The sequence below is a fragment of the Mustelus asterias genome, unplaced genomic scaffold (assembly GCF_964213995.1).
Source record: "Mustelus asterias unplaced genomic scaffold, sMusAst1.hap1.1 HAP1_SCAFFOLD_4185, whole genome shotgun sequence".
Taxonomy (NCBI): Eukaryota; Metazoa; Chordata; class Chondrichthyes; order Carcharhiniformes; family Triakidae; genus Mustelus; species Mustelus asterias.
The window spans coordinates 1804-21661 of record NW_027594130.1 but is presented as its reverse complement, the minus strand read 5'-3'; the positions used below and the strand labels follow the sequence as shown (position 1 = coordinate 21661).

General features: G+C 56.9%; 1 protein-coding gene across 1 annotated transcript; it reads right to left on the bottom strand.

Annotated features, from left to right (window-relative positions):
- Window positions 1-806: 806 nt before the first annotated feature.
- Window positions 807-19018, bottom strand: ddx23 (DEAD (Asp-Glu-Ala-Asp) box polypeptide 23; the record flags this gene model as incomplete). Its single annotated transcript, XM_078208676.1, has 5 exons — window positions 807-919; window positions 4520-4653; window positions 8751-8889; window positions 12205-12270; window positions 18931-19018. Coding segments are annotated over 5 exons (540 nt in total), but the record flags the coding sequence as incomplete, so codon positions are not given.
- Between the last annotated feature and the right edge of the window lie 840 nt (window positions 19019-19858).

Genomic DNA, 19858 nt, shown 5'->3' with positions numbered 1-19858 from the left:
TGGGAGGAAACTGGAGGCACCCGAGGAAACCCCACGTTACTGGGGGAGGTGGGGGGGAGACGAGGGGGGGATGCGGAGGGTCCCACTCCCCGGGGAGGTGGTCTGTACTCACAGGGGGAGATTGGGGGAGGGTCCCACTCCCCGGGGAGGTTAACTGTACAGAGGGAGATTGGGGGAGGATCCCACTCCCCGGGGCAGTGGTCTGTACTCACAGGAAGAGATTGGGGGGGGTCTCACTCCCCGGGGAGGTTAACTGTACAGGGGGAGATTGGGGGAGGGTCCCACTCCCCAGGGAGGTGGTCTATACTCACAGGGCGAGATTTGGGGAAGGGTCCCAGTCCCCGGGGAGGTTGACTGTCCAGAGGGAGATTGGCGGGAGGGTCCCACTCTCCGGGGAGGTTAACCGTACTCACAGAGGGAGAGTGGAGGAGGGTCTCACTCCCTGGGGGGGGGTTAACTGTACAGGGGGAGATAGGGGGGAGAGTTGCACTCCCTGGAGAGGTTAACTGTACAGGGGAGATTGGGGGGAGGGTCCCACTCCCTGGAGAGGTTAACTGTACAGGAGGAGATTGGGGGAGGGTCCCTCTCCCTGGGGAAGTTAACTGTACAGGGGGAGATAGGGGGAGGGTCCCACTCCCTGGGGAGGTTAACTGTACAGGGGGAGATTGGGGGAGGGTCCCACTCCCTGGGGAGGTTAACTGTACAGGGGGAGATAGGGGGAGGGTCCCACTCCCTGGGGAGGTTAACTGTACAGGGGGAGATTGGGGGGGAGGGTCCCACTCGCTGGAGGGGTGGTCTATACTCACAGGGGGTTGTAATCCAACGAGGTGTCCTCCGACGCGTCCCACTCGAAGACGAACTTCCTGTCGTTGAGATGTCTGGTCCGCCGCCGCTTCTTCACCCCGCCCAGGTAGCGCTCCTGTGGTACACAGCAAGATCCCACTCAGCACGGGCTCTACTCTGCGACCTCGCCCTAACCTCGGCCTGCTGCCCTGCCCCTCACCCACCCACCCGCCCGCTGCGGGGTCCGCGCCTTGCGAGCTCCAACACACCCCCCCCAACTCAAGATGACCAACCCAGAAAACCTATCTCTTATTAGATTTGATTTATTATTGTTCCATGTACTGGGATACAGTGAAAAGTATTGTTTCTTGCGCGCTGTACAGACAAAGCATACCGTTCATAGAGAAGGAAAGGAGAGGGTGCAGAATGTAGTGTTACAGTCACAGCTAGGGGTGTAGAGAAAGATCAACTTAATGCGAGGTCGGTCCATTCAAAAGTCTGACAGCAGCAGCAGGGAAGAAGCTGTTCTTGAGTCGGTCGGTACGTGACCTCAGACTTTTGTATCTTTTTCCCCCGACGGAAGAAGGTGGAAGAGAGAATGTCCGGGGCGTGTTGGGGGGTCCTTGATTATGCCGGCTGCTTTTTCCCCCCCCCCCCCGAGGCAGCGGGAAGTGTAGACGGAGTCCAATGGATGGGAGGCTGGTTTGCGTGATGGGACTGGGCTACATTCACACACACACGACCCTTTGTAGTTCCTTGCGGTCTTGGGCAGAGCAGGAGCCCCAGACCGAGCTGTGATACACCCGGGAAGGATGCTTTCTATGGGGCATCTGTAAAAGTTGGAGAGAGTTGTATAGAACATTACAGCGCAGTACGGGCCCTTCGGCCCTCGATGTTGCGTCGAGCAGTGGAACCAATCTAAAGCCCCCTCTAACCTACACTATTCCAATATCATCCATATGTTTATCCAATAACCATTTGAATGCGGACATTCCAAATTTCCTTAGCCTCCTGAGAAAGTAGAGGCGTTGGTGGGGCTTTCTTAACTATACGTACAGTTCTGCTCGCCGCGTTAGAGGAAGGATGTGGAAGCGTTGGAAAGGGTGCAGAGGAGATTTACCAGGATGTTGCCTGGTATGGTGGGAAGGTTTTATGAGGAAAGGCTGAGGGACTTGAGGCTGTTTTCGTTAGAGAGAAGAAGGTTAAGAGGTGACTTAATAGAGGCATACAAGATGATCAGATAGGATTAGACAGGGTGGATAGTGAGAGCCTTTTTCCTCGGATGGTGTTGGCTAGCACGAGGGGACATAGCTTTAAATTGAGGGGTGAGAGATATAGGACAGATGTTAGAGGTAGGTTCTTTACTCAGAGAGTAGTAAGGGCGTGGAATGCCCTGCCTGCAACAGTAGTGGACTCGTCAACATTAAGAGCGTTCAAATGGTCATTGGATAAACATATAAAGAACAAAGAACAAAGAACAGTACAGCACAGGAAACAGGCCCTTCGGCCCTCCAAGCCTGTGCCGCTCCTTGGTCCAACTAGACCAATCGTTTGTATCCCTCCATTCCCAGGCTGCTCATGTGACTACCCAGGTAAGTCTTAAACGATGTCAGTGTGCCTGCCTCCACCACCCTACTTGGCTGCGCATTCCAGGCCCCCACCACCCTCTGTGTAAAAAACGTCCCTCTGATATCCGAGTTATACTTCGCCCCTCTCAGCTTGAGCCCGTGACCCCTCGTGATCGTCACCTCCGACCTGGGAAAAAGCTTCCCACTGTTCACCCTATCCATCCCCTTCATAATCTTGTACACCTCTATTAGATCTCCCCTCATCCTCCGTCTTTCCAGGGAGAACAACCCCAGTCTACCCAATCTCTCCTCATAGCTAAGACCCTCCATACCAGGCAACATCCTGGTAAACCTTCTCTGCACTCTCTCCAACGCCTCCACGTCCTTCTGGTAGTGCGGCGACCAGAACTGGACGCAGTACTCCAAATGTGGCCTAACCAGCGTTCTATACAGCTGCATCATCAGACTCCAGCTTTTATACTCTATACCCCGTCCTATAAAGGCAAGCGTACCATATGCCTTCTTCACCACCTTCTCCACCTGTGTTGCCACCTTCAAGGATTTGTGGACTTGCACACCCAGGTCCCTCTGTGTTTCTACACTCCTGATGACTCTGCCATTTATTGTACAACTCCTCCCTACATTATTTCTTCCAAAATGCATCACTTCACATTTATCCGGATTAAACTCCGGCTTTCCTTAGCCTCCTGAGAAAGTAGAGGCGTTGGTGGGGCTTTCTTAACTATAGGGTCGGCTAATAATACCATGAGGCAATCAACTCTTCTTACGCGCTATACCGACAAAGCGTACTGTTCATAGAGTACATTTGGAGTATTGCGTACAGTTCTGGTCGCCGCATTATAGGAAGGATGTGGAAGCGTTGGAAAGGGTGCAGAGGAGATTTACCGGGATGTTGCCTGGTATGGCGGGAAGGTCTTATGAGGAAAGGCTGAGGGACTTGAGGCTGTTTTCGTTAGAGAGAAGAAGGTTGAGAGGTGACTTAATAGAGGCATACAAGATGATCAGATAGGATTAGATAGGGTGGATAGTGAGAGCCTTTTTCCTCGGATGGTGACGGCTAGCACGAGGGGACATAGCTTTAAATTGAGGGGTGAGAGATATAGGACAGATGTTAGAGGTAGGTTCTTCACTCAGAGAGTAGTAAGGGCGTGGAATGCCCTGCCTGCAACAGTGGTGGACTCGTCAACATTAAGAGCGTTCAAATGGTCATTGGATAAACATATAAAGAACAAAGAACAAAGAACAGTACAGCACAGGAAACAGGCCCTTCGGCCCTCCAAGCCTGTGCCGCTCCTTGGTCCAACTAGACCAATCGTTTGTATCCCTCCATTCCCAGGCTGCTCATGTGACTATCCGGGTAAGTCTTAAACGATGTCAGCGTGCCTGCCTCCACCACCCTACTTGGCAGCGCATTCCAGGCCCCCACCACCCTCTGTGTAAAAAAACATCCCTCTGATGTCTGAGTTATACTTCGCCCCTCTCAGCTTGAGCCCGTGACCCCTCGTGATCGTCACCTCCGACCTGGGAAAAAGCTTCCCACTGTTCACCCTATCCATCCCCTTCATAATCTTGTACACCTCTATGAGATCTCCCCTCATTCTCCGTCTTTCCAGGGAGAACAACCCCAGTTTACCCAATCTCTCCTCATAGCTAAGACCCTCCATACCAGGCAACATCCTGGTAAACCTTCTCTGCACTCTCTCCAACGCCTCCACGTCCTTCTGGTAGTGCGGCGACCAGAACTGGACGCAGTACTCCAAATGTGGCCTAACCAGCGTTCTATACAGCTGCATCATCAGACTCCAGCTTTTATACTCTAATATGGATGATATTGGAATAGTGTTGGTTAGAGGGGCTTCAGATTGGTTTCACTGGTCGGCGCAACATCGAGGGCCGAAGGGCCTGTACTGCGCTGTAATGTTCTATAGTGTCGGCGTGGGGGGGACCAGGACAGGTTGTTGGTGATCTGGGACACCTAGAAACTTGAAGCTCTCCAAGGACCATATGGTTGTATGGACCGCGGAGGCGAGGCGGGGGTCTGGATGTACCCCCCTCCCCTCGCCCGCCCGGGGTCCGTGGGGCGGGTTTGGATGGGCGGTGGGGGAGAGAAGGGGGGGGGGGGGGGGGGGTTTCCCGTGTCGCCGTACCTTGATGGCCTGCAGCTCCTTGGTCTTGTCTTTCTCCTCACGCATCTTCAGCCGGCCCCCTTCCTCATCGTTGTTCTGATTCTCCCGCTCGATCCTCTCTCTCCGCTCCCTCCTCTCCCGTTCCTGAGGGTCCTCTGCAGAGCGGGACACGAGGGGGGGGGGGGGAGGGAGGGGGGGGGGGGGGGGGGGGCGGGAAACAGAGTGAGAAACGGGACGGTCACCGACCCTCGACTTCCTACCCCGAGCCCCAACTCGCGACCAAGGCCGACTTACACCGGAAGAGTCCCCGGGGGGGGGGGGGGGGGGTAGAAGGACGTGGGACAACAGGAGGTGGGGACGGGGGGGAAGAGGGGGAGCTGTTCTCCTTAGGGAGGGAGGGAGGGCAAAGCGGGAAACAGGATGATGAAACACCACCACTTCCTACCTCTTGACTCAACTCACGACCAAGCCCCAAACCAGTGCCCCCAACTCACAGCTCTCCCCCTGTAACCTCCTCCAGCCCCCCTACACCCCCTCCCTATCTCTGTAACCTCCTCCAGCCCCCCTACACCCCATCCCTATCTCTGTAACCTCCTCCAGCCCCCCTACACCCCCTCCCTATCTCTGTAACCTCCTCCAGCCCCCCTACACCCCCTCCCTATCTCTGTAACCTCCTCCAGCTCCCCCTACACCCCCTCCCTATCTCTGTAACCTCCTCCAGCCCCCTACACCCCCTCCCTATCTCTGTAACCTCCTCCAGCCCCCCTACACCCCCTCCCTATCTCTGTAACCTCCTCCAGCCACCCTACACACCCCCTCCCTATCTCTGTACCTCCTCCAGCTCCCCCTACACCCCCTCCCTATCTCTGTAATCCTCCTCCAGCCCCCCTACTCACCCCCTCCCTATCTCTGTAACCTCCTCCAGCCCCCCCACACCCCCTCCCTATCTCTGTAACCTCCTCCAGCCCCCCTAAACCCCCTCCCTATCTCTGTAACCTCCTCCAGCCCCCCCACACTCCCTCCCTATCTCTGTAACCTCCTCCAGCCCCCCCACACTCCCTCCCTATCTCTGTAACCTCCTCCAGCCCCCTACACCCCCTCCCTATCTCTGTAACCTCCTCCAGCCCCCCTACACCCCCTCCCTATCTCTGTAACCTCCTCCAGCCCCCCTACACCCCCTCCCTATCTCTGTAACCTCCTCCAGCCCCCCTACACCCCCTCCCTATCTCTGTAACCTCCTCCAGCCCCCTACACCCCCTCCCTATCTCTGTAACCTCCTCCAGCCCCCTAAACCCCCTCCCTATCTCTGTAACCTCCTCCAGCCCCCCCACACTCCCTCCCTATCTCTGTAACCTCCTCCAGCCCCCCCACACTCCCTCCCTATCTCTGTAACCTCCTCCAGCCCCCTACACCCCCTCCCTATCTCTGTAACTTCCTCCAGCCCCCCTACACCCTCTCCCTATCTCTGTAACCTCCTCCCGCCCCCCTACACCCCCTCCCTATCTCTGTAACCTCCTCCAGCCCCCTACACCCCCTCCCTATCTCTGTAACCTCCTCCAGCCCCCTACACCTCCTCCCTATCTCTGTAACCTCCTCCAGCCCCCTACACACCCTCCCTATCTCTGTAACCTCCTCCAGCCCCCCTACACCCCCTCCCCATCTCTGTAACCTCCTCCAGCCCCCTACACCCCCTCCCTATCTCTGTAACCTCCTCCAGCCCCCTACACCCCCCTCCCTATCTCTGTAACCTCCTCCCGCCCCCCCACACCCTCTCCCTATCTCTGTAACCTCCTCCAGCCCCCTACACCCCCCTCCCTATCTCTGTAACCTCCTCCCGCCCCCCCACACCCTCTCCCTATCTCTGTAACCTCCTCCAGCTCCCCTACACCCCTCCCTATCTCTGTAGCCTCCTCCAGCTCCCCCAACACCCCCTCCCTATTTCTGTAACCTCCTCTAGCCCCCCTACACCCCCTCCCTCTCTCTGTAACCTCCTCCAGCCCCCTACACCCCCTCCCTATTTCTGTAACCTCCTCCAGCCCCCGACACCCACTCCCTATCTCTGTAACGCCCTCCACCCCCTACACTCCCTCCCTACCTCTGTCACCTCCTCCAGCCCCCCCTACACCCCCTCCCTATCTCTGTAACCTCCTCCAGTCCTCTACACCCCCTCCCTATCTCTGTAACCTCCTCCAGTCCCTACACCCCCTCCCTATCTCTGGAACCTCCTCCAGCCCCCCCTACACCCCCTCCCTATCTCTGTAACCTCCTCCAGCCCCACCTACACCCCCTCCCTATCTCTGTAACTTCCTCCAGCCCCCCTACACCCTCTCCCTATCTCTGTAACCTCCTCCCGCCCCCCCTACACCCCCTCCCTATCTCTGTAACCTCCTCCAGCCCCCTACACCCCCTCCCTATCTCTGTAACCTCCTCCAGCCCCTACACCTCCTCCCTATCTCTGTAACCTCCTCCAGCCCCCTACACACCCTCCCTATCTCTGTAACCTCCTCCAGCCCCCCTACACCCCCTCCCCATCTCTGTAACCTCCTCCAGCCCCCTACACCCCCTCCCTATCTCTGTAACCTCCTCCAGCCCCCTACACCCCCCTCCCTATCTCTGTAACCTCCTCCCGCCCCCCCACACCCTCTCCCTATCTCTGTAACCTCCTCCAGCTCCCCTACACCCCTCCCTATCTCTGTAGCCTCCTCCAGCTCCCCCAACACCCCCTCCCTATTTCTGTAACCTCCTCTAGCCCCCCTACACCCCCTCCCTCTCTCTGTAACCTCCTCCAGCCCCCTACACCCCCTCCCTATTTCTGTAACCTCCTCCAGCCCCCGACACCCACTCCCTATCTCTGTAACGCCCTCCACCCCCTACACTCCCTCCCTACCTCTGTCACCTCCTCCAGCCCCCCCTACACCCCCTCCCTATCTCTGTAACCTCCTCCAGTCCTCTACACCCCCTCCCTATCTCTGTAACCTCCTCCAGTCCCTACACCCCCTCCCTATCTCTGGAACCTCCTCCAGCCCCCCCTACACCCCCTCCCTATCTCTGTAACCTCCTCCAGCCCCACCTACACCCCCTCCCTATCTCTGTAACCTCCTCCAGCTCCCCTACACCCCCTCCCTATCTCTGTAACCTCCTCCAGCCCCCCCTCCCTATCTCTGTAACCTCCTCCAGCCCCCCTACACCCCCTCCCTATCTCTGTAACCTCCTCCAGCCCCCCCTACACCCCCTCCCTATCTCTGTAACCTCCTCCAGCCCCCTACACCCCCTCCCTATCTCTGTAACCTCCTCCAGCCCCCTACACCCCCCTCCCCATCTCTGTAACCTCCTCCAGCCCCCTACACCCCCTCCCTATCTCTGTAACCTCCTCCAGCCCCCCTACACCCCCTCCCTATCTCTGTAACCTCCTCCAGCCCCCCTACACTCCTTCCCTATTGGTAAGGCCACACTTGGAATACTGTGTACAGTTCTGGTCACCCTATTATAGAAAGGATATTATTAAACTAGAAAGAGTGCAGAAAAGATTTACTGGGATGCTCCCGGGACTTGATGGATTGAGTTATAAGGAGAGGCTGGATAGACTGGGACTTTTTTCTCTGGAGCGTAGGAGGCTGAGGGGTGATCTTATAGAGGTCTATAAAATAATGAGGGGCACAGATCAGCTAGATAGTCAACATCTTTTCCCAAAGGTAGGGGAGTCTAAAACTAGAGGGTGTAGGTTTAAGGTGAGAGGGGAGAGATACAGAAGGGTCCAGAGGGGGCAATTTTTTCACACAGAGGGTGGTGAGTGTCTGGAACGAGCTGCCAGAGGCAGTAGTAGAGGCGGGTACAATTTTGTCTTTTAAAAAGCGTTTAGACAGTTACATGGGTACGATGGGTATAGAGGGATATGGGGCAAACACGGGCAATTGGGACTAGCTTAGGGGTTTAAACAAAAGGGGCGGTATGGACAAGTTGGGCCGAAGGGCCTGTTTCCATGCTGTAAATGTCTATCGCCTTGAATGACTGGATCGCAGAGCTCGCTGCCAGAGACGGTACCGAATGAATGCAGTTGGGCTGGTTGTTGGGGAACAAGGGGGAGGGGAAGGAAATGGGGACGACCACCGGAGTCTCAACGCCACAGGCAACCTCCGGGTCCTGTCACACTCTCCGCGGCTGCACAGGAGGCTCAGGGAACCCCACCCACCCCCCCGCAGCCCACGCGGTGCACCCCCCCACGCGCCGCACCCCCGCCCCCTCGCTCGCGTACCCAGCATCTTCCTGCCCAACTCCTGGAACAACTTCTGCTTTTTCCTCTCGTCCTCCTGAACCCGCCTGCGTTCATCCACCTCCTGCGCCCTCCGTCGCAGCGCCTCTGCTTCCCGCTCCGCCTTGGAGAGGAACTTGGGCTGGAGGGAGAGAGAGAGAGAGAGAGAGGGTGAGAGAGGGTGAGGCAGACAGAGAGAGAGAGAGGGACAGAGAGAGAGAGAGAGGGTGAGAGAGGGTGAGGCAGAGAGAGAGAGAGGGGGGGAGGCAGAGAGAGAGACAGAGAGAGAGGTTGAGGCAGAGAGAGAGAGGGGGGGAGGCAGAGAGAGGGACAGAGAGAGAGAGAGAGAGGGACAGAGAGAGAGAGAGAGGGACAGAGAGAGAGAGAGAGGGACAGAGAGAGAGAGAGAGGGACAGAGAGAGAGAGAGAGGGACAGAGAGAGAGAGAGAGGGACAGAGAGAGAGAGAGAGGGACAGAGAGAGAGAGAGAGGGACAGAGAGAGAGAGAGAGAGGGACAGAGAGAGAGAGAGAGGGACAGAGAGAGAGAGAGAGGGACAGAGAGAGAGAGAGGGACAGAGAGAGAGAGGGACAGAGAGAGAGGGAGAGGGACACAGAGAGCGAGAGAGGGACATAGAGAGCGAGACAGAGAGAGAGAGAGGGACAGAGAGACAGAGAGAGACAGAAAGGTGTTGTCAAACTGTAAGCTTCCTTTCAAAACTCAAGAGACATGCTGTCAAAGTTTTCTGCTCTGCACTCAACAGGGTGGGGGGGGTGGGAGGAGGGGGGTGGTGGTGTCACACCGCGCGTCCCCTTTCAAAACTCAAGAAAGAGATGTGCAGTCAAAGCTTTCTGCCTTGCACTCAACAGGACTGAGGCAAGATTGCCAAGTTTCAGACGGATCAGCAACGGAAGGGGGGGGGGGGAAAAGGGTGCTTGTTGGGGTTGCCAAGTGAACTCTGATTGGTTCTCTTGAAGCCACAGGAAGTATAGCCCCCCCCCCCCCCCCCCGCCCCACCCTCCGTCCCCCACCCTCCGACGCAAACTCCCGCCTCATTAATATGAAGGCGCGAGACTTGTACATATTCCTTCTGTTTCCAGGGGCTGGTGAGCGCGAGGTGTTTGAACGAGTGTCAGAGAGCCGTGACGCAAACCGGCCCGATCATCTTCAGTGGGTTGTGTTCGTGTCGCCGTGCGGTGGTGACAAAAAAATACAAGCGTTGCCGAAGTTTCTCCACTGGCACTCATCAGGACAATGGCAAGAGTGTCCAATTTTTCAGAGCGGGCTGCACGAGAAAAAAGGGGCATCGATTGGTCGGAGAGCGCGGGCGTTCAACTGATCGGCCGAGGCAGAGAACTAATGATCCCCTCCCTACCGCCCCCCCCCACCCTTTTCTTTCAAGGGTATGTGGGGGGGGGCGGGGGGGGGAACGGGGGTAATCGCTGGGCTGGGCCCGCACTTGGTAGCTCATTCTTTATCGGTGGCACAGCGGGTTGGCGCTGCTGCCTCACAGCGCCAGGGACCCGGGTTCGATTCCCGGCTCGGGGGGGGGGGGGGGGTCACTGTCTGTGCGGAGTCTGCGCGTTCTCCCCGTGTCTGCGTGGGTTTCCTCCGGGTGCTCCGGTTTCCTCCCGCAGTCCGAAAGACGGGGCTGGTTAGGGTGGGATTGGTGATGCTAAATTGCCCCCTTAGTGTCAGGGGGACTGACTGGGGCGAAGGCATGGGGTTGTAGGGATGGGGTCTGGGTGGGATTGTCGATGAGCCAAATGGCCTCCTTCTGCCCTGTAGGATTCTATGATTAGACTGAATCTTGCTTGGCCGTTTGGGAGACGGGGTGTGGGGGGGACAGTTGACCACATGGCGCTGTGCGTGGGTGTGGGTGCGTGGGGGTGGGTAGGTGTGAGGGGTCTGGAGTCACGTGCAGGATAGACAGGGATTGAGTTTAGGAGTTGGGAGATAATGATGCAGCTATATAAGACCCTCGTCAGACCCCACTTGGAGTACTGTGCTCAGTTCTGGTCGCCTCATTACAGGAAGGATGTGGAAAAGTTGAAAGGGTGCAGAGGAGATTTACAAGGATGTTGCCTGGATTGAGTGGCATGCCTTATGAGGATAGGCTGAGGGAGCTCGGTCTTTTCTCCTTGGAGAGACGTAGGATGAGAGGAGACCTAATAGAGGTGTATAAGATGTTGAGAGGCATAGATCGGGTGGACTCTCAGAGGCTTTTTCCCAGGGTGGAAATGTCTGCTACGAGAGGACACAGGTTTAAGGTGCTGGGGGGTAGGGACAGGGGAAATGTTAGGGGTAAGTTTTTCACACAGAGGGTGGTGGGCGAGTGGAATCGGCTGCCGTCAGTGGTGGCGGAGGCGAACTCAATAGGGTCTTTTAAGAGACTCCTGTATGAGTACATGGAGCGTAATAGGATGGAGGGTTATAGGTAGGTCTAGAAGGTAGGGATGTGTTCGGCACAACTTGTGGGCCGTAGGGCCTGTTTGTGCTGTAGTTTTTCTATGTTCTATAGACCGTGTAAGGACGGCAGATGGGTGTAAATTGGGAGAGGGGGAGTGTGCAGAGGGACCTGGGTGTCCTTGTGCACCAGTCGCTGAGGTGCAGCAGGCGGTGAAGAAGGTATGTTGGCCTTCATTGCAAGAGGTTTGGAGTACAGGAGCAGAGGGATGTGTTGTTGCAATTACACAGGGCCTTGGTGAGGCCACACCGAGAGTATTGTGAGCAGTTCTGGTCTCCTTTTCTGAGGAAGGATGTTCTTGCTCTCGAGGGAGCGCAGCGAAGGTTTACCAGGCTGATTCCTGGGGACTGATGTATGAGGAGAGATTGATGAGGTTAGGATTGTTTCCACTGGAGTTCAGACGTATGAGGGGGGGGATCTCATAGAGACTTATAAAATTCTAACAGGACTGGACAGGGTAGATGCAGGGAGGATGTTCCCGATGGTGGGGGGGGGAGTCCAGAACCAGGGGGGTCACAGTCTGAGGATTGGGGGGAGACCATTTAGGACGGAGGTGGGGAGATATTTCTTCACCCGGAGAGCCTGTGGAGTTCATTCCCACAGGAAGGAGTTGACGCCAAAACATTGAATGTATTGCAGAGGGGGCTGGGTGTCGCACTTGGGGGGCGAACGGGGATCAAAGGGGGAAAGCAGGATTAGGCTGTTGGGGTTGGATGATCAGCCGTGACGGTGATGGATGGGGGAGAGCAGCCTCGAAGGGCCGAATGGCCTCCTCCTGCTCCTATCCTCTCTGTTCCTATGTCCTTCCCTGACTGGGTGTCAGCGAACGAGGTGGGTTCATTCCAAAAAGGCAACGGGTGACAATTTTCTCCATCCACCCAGACTCGCTTTCAACCCCAGGTTTTGTCGACCCGAGATCCCCCCCCCCCCCCCCGCCCCCCCGCCGGGTGAGGGGATTGGAACCCGGGTCCGTGCACGGCAGACACCGCTACCTTGGACTCTGCCACCTCAGCGGCCTTCTTCTTTGCCAGGAGTTCCTCCAGGGACAGGGGCTGGACCTGTGGAGAGATGAGAGAGTCAGGGTGAACATAAGCACATAAGATCTAGGAGCAGGAGTAGGCCATCCGGCCCCTCGAGCCTGCCCCGCCATTCAATAAGATCATGGCCGATCTGAAGTGGATCAGTTCCACTTACCCGCCTGATCCCTATCACCCCTAATTCCCTTACCGATCAGGAATCCATCCATCCGTGATTTAAACACATTCAACGAGGAAGCCTCCACCACTTCAGAGAATTCCAGAGATTCACCACCCTCTGAGAGAAGAAGTTCCTCCTCAACTCTGTCCTAAACCGACCCCCCCTTTATTTTGAGGCTGTGCCCTCTAGTTCTAGCTTCCTTTCTAAGTGGAAAGAATCTCTCCACCTCTACCCTATCCAGCCCCTTCATTATCTTATAGGTCTCTATAAGATCCCCCCCTCAGCCTTCTAAATTCCAACGAGTACAAACCCAATCTGCTCAGTCTCTCCTCATAATCAACACCCCCTCATCTCCGGTATCAACCTGGTGAACCTTCTCTGCACTCCCTCCAAGGCCAATATATCCTTCCGCAAATAAGGGGACCAATACTGCACACAGTATTCCAGCTGCGGCCTCACCAATGCCCTGTACAGATGCAGCAAGACATCTCTGCTTTTATATTCTACGGGACAGTGCTGAGGTTTCTTAACCAATCTGTCCAATAACCACCCCCCCGCCCACCGACCGACGCACAGACACAGACGCACAGACACAGACGCACAGACACAGACACAGACGCACAGACACAGACGCACAGACACAGACGCACAGACACAGACGCACGCAAACTGGTGCGCGAATTCACAAACACAAATGTACATGCGGAGACACAGCACGCACAGAGACGCGCCCCACAGATAGATTCAGGCACTGCCATTGTGATACGTGCAGAGGCCGCTCGCACAGACACAGGCGCACAGACACAGGCGCACAGACACAGGCGCACAGACACAGGCGCACAGACACAGGCGCACAGACACAGGCGCACAGACACAGGCGCACAGACACAGGCGCACAGACACAGGCGCACAGACACAGGCGCACAGACACAGGCGCACAGACACAGGCGCACAGACACAGGCGCACAGACACAGGCGCACAGACACAGGCGCACAGGCGCACGCAAACTGGTGCGCGAATTCACAAACACAAATGTACATGCGGAGACGCAGCACGCACCGAGACGCGCCCCGCAGATAGGTTCAGGCACTCCCATTGTGATACGTGCAGAGGCCGCTCGCGCGCCCGCCCGCCCGTGCGGCCTAGCGCAAACAGAGATACAGACACGCTCACAGCCAGGTGTCCACGCTCCTCCGCCACAGGCAGTCGTGTGAGCCTAGCACCAGTCGTACACACGCACACAGCCAGCGATATCGCACACACACACACACCTCTGCGACTGGATCCTGAACTTCCTAACTTACAGAGCACAATCGGTAAGGATAGGCAACAACACCCCCTCCACGATCGTCCTCAACACCGGTGCCCCACAAGGCTGTGTTCTCAGCCCCCCTACTGTACTCCTTATGCCCCCATGACTGTGCGGCCAAATTCACATACAGCTCCATTTTCGAGTTTGCTGACGACACCACCGTAGTGGGTCGGATCTCAAACAATGACGAGACAGAGAACAGGAATGAGATCGAGAATCTGGTGAACTGGTGCAGCAACAATAATCTCTCCCTCAATGTCAACAAAACCAAGGAGATTGTCATCGGCTTCAGGAAGCGTAGAGGAGAACATGCTCCTGTCTACGTCAACGGGGATGAAGTAGAAAGGGTCGAGAGCTTCAAGTTTTTAGGTGTCCAGATCACCAACAACCTGTCCTGGTCCCCCCCACGCCGACACTATAGTTAAGAAAGCCCCACCAACACCTCTACTTTCTCAGGAGACTAAGGAAATTCGGCATGTCCGCTACGACTCTCACCAACTTTTACAGATGCCCCATAGAAAGCATCCATCCCGGATGTATCACAGCTTGGTCTGGGGCTCCTGCTCTGCCCAAGACCGCAAGGAACTACAAAGGGTCGTGAATGTAGCCCAGTCCCATCACGCAAACCAGCCTCCCATCCATTGACTCCGTCTACACTTCCCGCTGCCTCGGGGGGAAAAGCAGCGGCATAATCAAGGACCCCCCCCAAACGCACCCCGGACATTCTCTCTTCCACCTTCTTCCATCGGGGGAAAAAGATACAAAAGTCTGAGGTCACGTACCGACCGACTCAAGAACAGCTTCTTCCCTGCTGCTGCCGTCAGACTTTTGAATGGACCGACCTCGCATTAATCTGATCTTTCTCTACACCCCGAGCTGTGACTGTAACACTACATTCTGCACCCTCTCCTTTCCTTCTCTATGAACGGTATGCTTTGTCTGTATAGCGTGCAAGAAACAATACTTTTCACTGTATCCCAATACATGTGTCAATAATAAATCTAATCAAACACACACACACTCCTCCGCCCCAGAACTGACCGTCTGTGAACCCCAGAATTGACTGTCTGTGAACCCCAGAACTGACCGCCTGTGACCCCCAGAATCGACCGCCTGTGACCCCCAGAATCGACCGCCTGTGACCCCCAGAATCGACCGCCTGTGACCCCCAGAATCGACCGCCTGTGACCCCCAGAATCGACCGCCTGTGACCCCCGGAATCGACCGCCTGTGACCCCCGGAATCGACCGCCTGTGACCCCCGGAATCGACCGCCTGTGACCCCCAGAATCGACCGCCTGTGACCCCCAGAATCGACCGCCTGTGACCCCCAGAATCGACCGCCTGTGACCCCCAGAATCGACCGCCTGTGACCCCCAGAATCGACCGTCTGTGACCCCCAGAATCGACCGTGTGTGAACCCCAGAATCGACGCCTGTGACCCCCAGAATCGACCGTGTGTGAACCCCAGAATCGACGCCTGTGACCCCCGGAACCGACCGCCTGTGACCCCCGGAACCGACCGCCTGTGACCCCCGGAACCGACCGCCTGTGACCCCCGGAACCGACCGCCTGTGACCCACAGAATCGACCGCCTGTGACCCCCAGAATCGACCGCCTGTGAACCCCAGAATCGACCGCCTGTGAACCCCAGAATCGACGCCTGTGACCCCCAGAATCGACCGCCTGTGACCCCCAGAATCGACCGCCTGTGACCCCCAGAATCGACCGCCTGTGACCCCCAGAATCGACCGCCTGTGACCCCCAGAATCGACCGCCTGTGACCCCCAGAATCGACCGTCTGTGACCCCCAGAATCGACCGTGTGTGAACCATAAGACCATAAGACCATAAGACATAGGAGCGGAAGTAAGGCCATTCGGCCCATCGGGTCCACTCCACCATTCAATCATGGTTGATTTCAACTCCATTTACCCGCTCTCTCCCCATAGCCCTTAATTCCTCGAGAAATCAAGAATTTATCAATTTCTGTCTTGAAGACGCTCAACGTCTCGGCCTCCACAGCCCTCTGTGGCAATGAATTCCACAGACCCACCACTCTCTGGCTGAAGAAATTTCTCCTCATCTCTGTTCTAAAGTGACTCCCTTTTATTCTAAGGCTGTGCCCCCGCGTCCTAGTCTCCCCTGTTAATGGAAACAACTTCCCTACGTCCATCCTATCTAAGCCGTTCATTATCTTGTAAGTTTCTATCAGATCTCCCCTCAACCTCCTAAACTCCAATGAATATAATCCCACGATCCTCAGACGTTCATCGTATGTCAGGCCTACCATTCCTGGGATCATCCGTGTGAATCTCCGCTGGACCCGCTCCAGTGCCAGTATGTCCTTCCTGAGGTGTGGGGCCCAAAATTGCTCACAGTACTCCAAATGGGGCCTAACCAGTGCTTTATAAAGCCTCAGAAGTACATCCCTGCTTTTGTATTCCAAGCCTCTTGAGATAAATGACAACATTACATTTGCTTTCTTAATTACGGACTCAACCTGCAAGTTTACCTTTAGAGAATCCTGGACTAGGACTCCCAAGTCCCTTTGCACTTTAGCATTATGAATTTTGTCACCGTTTAGAAAATAGTCCATGCCTCTATTCTTTTTTCCAAAGTGTACGACCTCGCACTTGCCCACGTTGAATTTCATCAGCCACTTCTTGGACCACTCTCCTAAACTGTCTAAATCTTTCTGCAGCCTCCCCACCTCCTCAATACTACCTGCCCCTCCACCTATCTTTGTATCATCGGCGCCTGTGACCCCCAGAATCGACCGTGTGTGAACCCCAGAATCGACGCCTGTGACCCCCGGAACCGACCGCCTGTGACCCCCGGAACCGACCGCCTGTGACCCCCGGAACCGACCGCCTGTGACCCCCGGAACCGACCGCCTGTGACCCCCGGAACCGACCGCCTGTGACCCCCGGAACCGACCGCCTGTGACCCCCAGTATCGACGCCTGTGACCCCCAGAATCGACCGCCTGTGACCCCCAGAATCGACCGCCTGTGAACCCCAGAATCGACCGCCTGTGAACCCCAGAATCGACGCCTGTGACCCCCAGAATCGACCGCCTGTGAACCCCAGAATCGACCGCCTGTGAACCCCAGAATCGACCGCCTGTGACCCCCAGAACTGACCGCCTGTGAACCCCAGAATCGACCGCCTGTGACCCCCAGAACTGACCGCCTGTGACCCCCAGAACTGACCGCCTGTGACCCCCAGAATCGACCGCCTGTGACCCCCAGAATCGACGCCTGTGACCCCCAGAATCGATGCCTGTGACCCCCAGAATCGACGCCTGTGACCCCCAGAATCGACCGCCTGTGACCCCCAGAATCGACCGTGTGTGAACCCCAGAATTGACCGCCTGTGACCCCCAGAATCGACCGCCTGTGACCCCCAGAATCGACGCCTGTGACCCCCAGAATTGACCGCCTGTGACCCCCAGAATCGACGCCTGTGACCCCCAGAATCGACGCCTGTGACCCCCAGAATCGACGCCTGTGACCCCCAGAATCGACCGCCTGTGAACCCCAGAATCGACCGCCTGTGAACCCCAGAATCGACCGCCTGTGACCCCCAGAACTGACCGCCTGTGAACCCCAGAATCGACCGCCTGTGACCCCCAGAACTGACCGCCTGTGACCCCCAGAACTGACCGCCTGTGACCCCCAGAATCGATCGCCTGTGACCCCCAGAATCGACCGCCTGTGACCCCCAGAATCGACCGCCTGTGACCCCCAGAATCGACCGCCTGTGACCCCCAGAACTGACCGCCTGTGACCCCCGGAACCGACCGCCTGTGACCCCCGGAACCGACCGCCTGTGACCCCCAGAATCGACCGCCTGTGACCCCCAGAATCGACCGCCTGTGAACCCCAGAATCGACCGCCTGTGAACCCCAGAATCGACGCCTGTGACCCCCAGAATCGACCGCCTGTGACCCCCAGAATCGACCGCCTGTGACCCCCAGAATCGACCGCCTGTGACCCCCAGAATCGACCGCCTGTGACCCCCAGAATCGACCGCCTGTGACCCCCAGAATCGACCGTCTGTGACCCCCAGAATCGACCGTGTGTGAACCCCAGAATCGACGCCTGTGACCCCCAGAATCGACCGTGTGTGAACCCCAGAATCGACGCCTGTGACCCCCGGAACCGACCGCCTGTGACCCCCGGAACCGACCGCCTGTGACCCCCGGAACCGACCGCCTGTGACCCCCAGTATCGACGCCTGTGACCCCCAGAATCGACCGCCTGTGACCCCCAGAATCGACCGCCTGTGAACCCCAGAATCGACCGCCTGTGAACCCCAGAATCGACGCCTGTGACCCCCAGAATCGACCGCCTGTGAACCCCAGAATCGACCGCCTGTGAACCCCAGAATCGACCGCCTGTGACCCCCAGAACTGACCGCCTGTGAACCCCAGAATCGACCGCCTGTGACCCCCAGAACTGACCGCCTGTGACCCCCAGAACTGACCGCCTGTGACCCCCAGAATCGACCGCCTGTGACCCCCAGAATCGACGCCTGTGACCCCCAGAATCGACGCCTGTGACCCCCAGAATCGACGCCTGTGACCCCCAGAATCGACCGCCTGTGACCCCCAGAATCGACCGTGTGTGAACCCCAGAATTGACCGCCTGTGACCCCCAGAATCGACCGCCTGTGACCCCCAGAATCGACGCCTGTGACCCCCAGAATTGACCGCCTGTGACCCCCAGAATCGACGCCTGTGACCCCCAGAATCGACGCCTGTGACCCCCAGAATCGACGCCTGTGACCCCCAGAATCGACCGCCTGTGAACCCCAGAATCGACCGCCTGTGAACCCCAGAATCGACCGCCTGTGACCCCCAGAACTGACCGCCTGTGAACCCCAGAATCGACCGCCTGTGACCCCCAGAACTGACCGCCTGTGACCCCCAGAACTGACCGCCTGTGACCCCCAGAATCGATCGCCTGTGACCCCCAGAATCGACCGCCTGTGACCCCCAGAATCGACCGCCTGTGACCCCCAGAATCGACCGCCTGTGACCCCCAGAACTGACCGCCTGTGACCCCCGGAACCGACCGCCTGTGACCCCCGGAACCGACCGCCTGTGACCCCCAGAATCGACCGCCTGTGACCCCCGGAACCGACCGCCTGTGACCCCCGGAACCGACCGCCTGTGACCCCCGGAACCGACCGCCTGTGACCCACCTTGTTTCGTGTCCTCTCCTCCTCCTCATCCTCTTCCTCCTTCTTCACTCTCATCTTCCCATCTTTCAGCTTGTTCGGGGACAGGCTCCTGCAGGGGGGGGGGGGGGGAGAAGAGGGGAGCCGTGATGTGGGGACGCCGGCGTTGGGACTGGGGGGGTGAGAAGTCTCACAACGCCCGGTTTAAAGTCCAACAGGTTTATCTGGCAGCCGAACGGTCGGCTGATCGCCAAGTTCCGCACACACGAGGACGGCCTCAACCGGGATCTTGGGGTTCATGTCACACTATCTGTAACCCCCACGACTTGCCTGGGCTTGCAAAATCTCACTAACCGTCCTGTCTGGAGACAATACACATCTCTTTAACCTGTGCTTAACCCTCTCTCCACTCACATTGTCTGTACCTGTAAAGACTTGATCACCTGTAAAGACTCGCATTCCAACCAAGTATATTGTAAATTGAGTTTGTGTCTCTATATGCCCTGTTTCTAAACAGAACTCCTCAGTCACCTGATACATAAGAACATAAGAAATAGGAGCAGGAGTAGGCCATCTAGCACCTCGAGCCTGCCCCGCCATTCAATAAGATCATGGCTGATCTGATAGTGGATCAGTACCACTTACCCGCCTGATCCCGATAACCCCTAATTCCCTTACCGATCAGGAATCCATCTATCCGTGATTTAAACATATTCAACGAGGAAGCCTCCACCACTTCAGTGGGCAGAGAATTCCAGAGATTCACCACCCTCTGAGAGAAGAAGTTCCTCCTCAACTCTGTCCTAAACCGACCCCCCCCTTATTTTGAGGCTGTGTCCTCTAGTTTTAACTTCCTTACTAAGTGGAAAGAATCTCTCCGCCTCCACCCTATCCAGCCCCTTCATTATCTTATAGGTCTCTATAAGATCACCCCTCAGCCTTCTAAACTCCA